Genomic DNA, 5,890 nt, shown 5'->3' with positions numbered 1-5,890 from the left:
AATGTAAAAGTATTGTATTTTCCCTTAAAAGTATTACATTTACCCTTATAAGTAACAAAAATTTTATTCCTATTTAGTATGAAATTTATGCATATAAGCGTTACATTTGCATCTTGACCCGACACGACTCGTCCCGTCTCACGGTGAGACGGTCTCACACAAGTTTTTGCCTAATATTATAAGACCATCACCAATAGAAATTTTTTGTATGCTTTTTGAAAAAGCAAGTTTTTGTTGAGGAGAAAAAAAAACCCTTCAAGACATTTATTTTTATCAGACTTGTGGGACCACTAAAATCTTATTTTTTCGTGCTTGATCGCGTGCATTGCAACATAGCGTCTAGCCGAGTGCATTAATGACCATTTTATTTTATTTTTTTTCTTTTCTTACCTATCTTCTCTTTAATACTTATACAATGTAAAAACTCATCAAAAACTACAATTATTAAGGATGCTCTAAAATTTCAGTATCAACTTGTCTTTGTAGTTGTATTATTGAACAAGTATTTTAATAGAAAGAAACAAATCCGACATTATCAGTATTTTATTCATTGCCAATAAATTATTGAGTGGCAGCAAATCTAAAACAGTATGGCATGACTGCAGCAGACGAAAGCACGAGCCTGAATTCCCAGTTTCTTCAGCCCTTCCTATGAGCTTCAATGAAGCTCCATGCAGACTTAACAGTATGCGACCCGCCATTCTTCCAACCCACCATCTCATTTTTTCCACAACGACTTTCTCATTTACGCCCCTTGACTTTGATTATTCAAACCCATTTCCTACGCTTCTACCCCTATAAATACCTCAGTGCTCTTTGAGAGCTAGTCAAAATCCGTGCAGTTTGGTAGGTAGCCTCATAAAGTCATAGTGTAGTTGGTTGGTTCCTTGTGCTTTGCAAACAGATAATCATATCCTTTCTTTTTGTGGTTCAATTCAAGGTGAGAACTCTTGACTACACAAGGCCCCTTTTTCAATTATGTTTTGCTTTTCTTGGATTTGGGTTGCCAAGATTTTATTTTCATGAATCATGATGATATGGGCTTTTTCTTGTGTTTTGCTCTTGATGGTTTGTTTATTTTATTCTTCTTTGTTCTTTGATGGTGTTTTATGAATTCTGCAAGAGATTGTTGCTGTTTTGTTATGGCCTGTAATTGAGCATATTAATTATGTCTAATTTAGTTGCAGTTCTGTTTGAATTCTTCATCTTTGGTCAAATTTAGTACCAATTTTGCTAGTTATTTTACTTTTCTTGAAAAACCATCAGCCATCATAGGGTGTAAACTGGATAAATCTCATTTTGTGATCTTAATCGATAAAGGATCACAGGAGATAAACAAGCCTAGGTTGCTCATAGCTAACCAAGAGGGTTGAGATTCGAACTCGTGACCTTCTGGTTACAAGTTTGTATCCTTAGCCATCTTGATTAGATCGATTATCCCCACCATTCCATCCTTGTTGTTTAAAAGACAAATGGTTTTGCAGTTGATTACTAATTTAAGTTGTTCTTATTCAAGCTGTTGAATTCTCAATTGAAAAACAATAGAAAATAACAGCTTTATCAATACTTTTGCAGGGTTGTTTTTCCAGACAATCAAGTGTGAATTGTGATATACATATACTTACTGGTGAATGGGACTCTCTGCTTCTCTGCTATTACCGGCATTTGGGTTTCCATCAATAAACACTGAGAAAGAAGACACAGATTCCATGTATTCCATGCTCAAAACATATAGCTTCAAGGAAGAGCATCTTAACAAGCAATCTGGGCTTAAAAGAAATGCAAAGATGAAGCTCAAAACCCATGTTCCATTAAACAATTTAGTTGTTGAAAAGGAGGAAAAAGATTCTGGGGAAGAAGGGAAGTGCAATGAATTTTCCCTGAAATCAAAGCCTTCAATTTCATGCCCAGAACCATATGTGTACTCTTCTCCCAGACCTGTTCTTGATGCCGCTGCAACTAAGGTCCAGAAAGTCTACAAGAGTTACCGGACCAGAAGGAACCTTGCAGATTGTGCAGTGGTTGTTGAAGAGCTCTGGTATGTTTATATACTAAAGTTAAACATATTTTAGAAGCATTTAATGTTTAAGTTTAATATATTGTTATACCTTGGTATATTTCAGGTGGAAAGCCTTGGATTTTGCAGCTCTAAAGCGTAGCTCGATATCGTTTTTCAACATTGACAAACAAGAAACTGCAGCATCGCGGTGGTCTCGGGCCAGGACAAGGGCTGCTAAGGTACTATATTGAGCATAAAGTATGTAGTTATTAGGATTAAACGTTGGCTCTGATACCACTTGTTAAGATCAAGCGTTTACAACTACGTTAAAAGTTATAGCTCACAGCGAATACACAATTTTATTTCCTTATATACTAGCACGTTTTCGAGAGGCAGGGTGCTGGACTTGACCTTTCAGTAGTAATTAAGGTTATTGCGTATACTGTTATACAAGTGTCTTGGTGTTAACTCCGTGGTTTTGAACATTACAGGTCGGAAAGGGTCTGTCCAAGGATGAGAAAGCTCAAAAACTAGCTCTACAGCATTGGCTTGAAGCTGTAAGTCTATGCTGCTAACTGATCGATTTAATGCTTTTATCGTGTCGTTGCAATACTGATTATGTAATATTGGTTGCTGAACCTGTGGTGTGAATTGCAGATTGATCCACGCCACCGTTATGGCCACAACTTGCACTTCTATTATGATGTATGGACTGCAAGCAGAAGCACTCAACCTTTCTTCTATTGGTAAGATGATTATATATGTTGAACTCATGAGATTTAGATTAACCTCCTATTTATGTGTTTCTGATTCACTATATATATGTACTTATCTTGCTTTAATTTCCTTTTCTGAAGGTTGGATGTGGGTGATGGTAAAGAACTAAGTCTCAAAAAGTGCCAGAGAGTTGATCTGCAGCGCCAATGCATCAAGTATTTGGGACCTGTAAGTCTTACCCATTCATTTTTATCATCTGATGTCTCTACAACTTATTTGACTAGAATAATGCCAAGTTTAGAGTATTGTGCTCCACCAAGTGCTTGCACCATGAATGCACAACCACATTTTCGAGCCACCGGGTGCTGAACTTGGCCCTTCACTGGTCTCTATCCAACAATAATTTCCCCTCCCAATCACCAGCTGCTTGACAGGCCACGACCAGGTCCTGAACTTGGTCTTTCACTAGCCTCTACCTAACAATTCCCCCTCCCAGTCATCAGGCGCTCGACTTGGCCCTTCACTGGCCACCACCGGGTGCTGAACTTGGCCCTTCACTAGCCTCTACCTAGCAATTCCCCCTTCCTATCACCAGGTGCTTGACTTGGCCCTTCATTGGCCGCACCTAACAATTGTCCCATGGGGCTCGAACCCGTGATTTGACTCTCATACTAGATGTTCGGTCAAATGTTTATCACTATGCCTAACAATATGCTTAATTGAAATTTTATGTATGACTGCCTTTTACCGGCCTCTGCACAACAATATGCTGAATTGTAATGCTCATCCTCGTGTTCTCCTATCTAATTTCAGAAAGAGAGGGAAGCATATAGAGTGATTGTTGAGGAGGGGAAGTTAGTTTACAAGGAGAGTGGGTCACTTCTGAACACAGAAGAAGGATCAAAATGGATATTTGTGCTTAGCACGGCAAGGTCTCTTTACGTGGGGCAGAAAAAGAAAGGAACCTTTCAGCACTCCAGTTTTCTTTCTGGTGGGGCTACAACAGCAGCTGGTAGACTTGTTGCCCATGATGGGATTCTTGAGGTATGGTTGAATTGGTTCATAATGCTCATTCACGAAATTAATTACTTCCATAACATGCTTTATTAATCTAATCTTATCTGTCATCATTTCATTTGCTTAGGCAATTTGGCCATACAGTGGTCATTATCTACCAACCGAAGACAATTTCAAGGAGTTCATCAGTTTCCTTGAGGAGCACAACGTGGATTTGACCAATGTAAAGGTGAGCTCTCAGCTCAGAAAATGAATATATAAATGTTAGGATCAACGTAACCGCTTACGACATCAAAAATTATAGCTCACCCTTTCACATTTTCGAGAGACAGGGTGCTGAATTTGGCCATTCAGATCTTTTCTCAACAATCCCTTAACAATCAATTGTTGGACTTGACTTGTCACTGAGAGCAATTCTCCCCCAACACATGTCAGTCTTATCTGCACAGTTTTACAATTCTCCCCTAACACATGTCAGTCTTAACTGCACAGTTTTTGCAGTTATCACATGCCAAGAGCTATAACTTCTAGTGAAGGCCAGACTTTATTTTCTTATATACCACCACATTTTTTAGAGGTAGGGCGTTGAACTTGACCATTCAGACCTCCGCCCAATAATTCCCTAGACACCAATTGCTGGACTTGGCTCATTACCGGGCCTCTGCTCAACGATTCTCCATCCCCAGTACCATTACGCTAAATATTATAGCTCATAGCTAAGACAACTTTATTTCCTTATATACAACCACATCTTTTAGAGGCAGGATGTTAGACTAGACTATCCAGGCTTCCATCCAACAATTCTCTAGTCACCGATTGTTTGACCTGGCCGACAATAAATTTACACAAGTTGCTAGGTTGGTGTGCAATATTGAGAGTGACTCACATTAAACTATTGCGTGTTGCAGAGGTGTGCAATAGACGATGACAAGCCTTCGCTCATTGGGTCGGGGTCCAAGAAAGAGACAGCAGAAAGTGAGAGCAAGGAAACTGGCACTCCATCTGAGGAGGTTTCAAAGCCAGCTGTTTCCCAAGAGGAGGCCAGCAAGCCCAGAAAGGCGAGGCCACCTCCAGTTTTTGACCTGGGCAAACGCCTGTCTTGCAAGTGGTCAAGTGGAGTGGGTGCTCGTATTGGGTGTGTGAGGGACTATCCATTGGACCTTCAATCCCAAGCTCTTGAGAAGGTCAATCTCTCACCCAGAGTTAATGGGGCACCTCATCAGACCAAGGACTACTACAACTTGCCTATTCCTTCGCCACGCCCCAGTCCCAAGATTCGTCTTTCTCCCAGGCTAGCATACATGGGACTCCCAAGCCCAAGAAATTTTTCTGCTCAATAAACTCCGATCCTCTGAACTTCACGAGTTTTGCAGACTGCGAACTGTGCAGGGCTGCTGTTCAGGATAGAATTTTAATCACATTATTGTTTTGTTCTTTCATTCTTAGTTCTTCTGCTTAAACTAACTGCATATGCTCATTAATTATGGGTCATTTACCTTCAATTCTCAAACATGTAAATATATATTCCGTTTCAAAATGAATAAAGAAATCTTTTATATTTTTAATTGCAAATTTTACTGTGGATTATGGTTCAAATTTCAAAACGGTATTGTTTCTTTTAATTACAAGAAATGGCACCTATTCTGTCAAACTAATTTTGTTTTTATGATTTTTTCAGTTTTATTTTATATATATACGCTGTAAGTTTTATTACGTAACAATTAAAGTATCATTTGACATTATACACTTGATATATGAGACATGTTATTGAATTTCATTTTATACACATTGTAGTTTTATTATAACATCAATAAGTATAATTCTAAATATTTTAATTACGGCGCAACTTTTACACAATACGTGAGACCTGTTATTTAATTTCATTATATACAAACTGTAGTTTCATTACAGCACAACTAAAGTATCATTTTAATTCAATTACAATTTCATTTTGACAATATATGAGACCTGTTATTCAGTTTCATTTTAGATATACTATAGTTTAATTACAACACAACTAAAGTATTACTATCAATAACCTTGTGGTCTAGTGGCATCCGATTGCACCCCCATGTGGAAGAAGGTGGGTTCAAGCCTGAGTGGAAGCGCTGTTTCTTTGTGCTTCAATAGGAAATAATAATTATAGGTGCCATATAC

At 38.5% G+C, this 5,890-nt stretch overlaps 1 protein-coding gene across 1 annotated transcript; it reads left to right on the top strand.

Annotated features, from left to right (window-relative positions):
- Positions 1-596: 596 nt before the first annotated feature.
- LOC116022438 (IQ domain-containing protein IQM1-like) lies at positions 597-5,305 on the top strand. Its single transcript, XM_031263164.1, has 9 exons — positions 597-940; positions 1,576-2,038; positions 2,124-2,238; positions 2,491-2,556; positions 2,657-2,745; positions 2,857-2,944; positions 3,530-3,760; positions 3,861-3,962; positions 4,642-5,305. Exons 2-9 carry the CDS (start codon positions 1,632-1,634, stop codon positions 5,071-5,073), a joined length of 1,530 nt encoding a protein of 509 aa, XP_031119024.1. The 5' UTR covers positions 597-940; positions 1,576-1,631; the 3' UTR covers positions 5,074-5,305.
- Positions 5,306-5,890: the final 585 nt, after the last annotated feature.

This window comes from Ipomoea triloba, chromosome 6, assembly GCF_003576645.1.
Source record: "Ipomoea triloba cultivar NCNSP0323 chromosome 6, ASM357664v1".
NCBI lineage: Eukaryota > Viridiplantae > Streptophyta > Magnoliopsida > Solanales > Convolvulaceae > Ipomoea > Ipomoea triloba.
The sequence above is the reverse complement of the archived record's forward strand: the minus strand, read 5'-3'. Positions and strand labels throughout refer to the sequence as shown.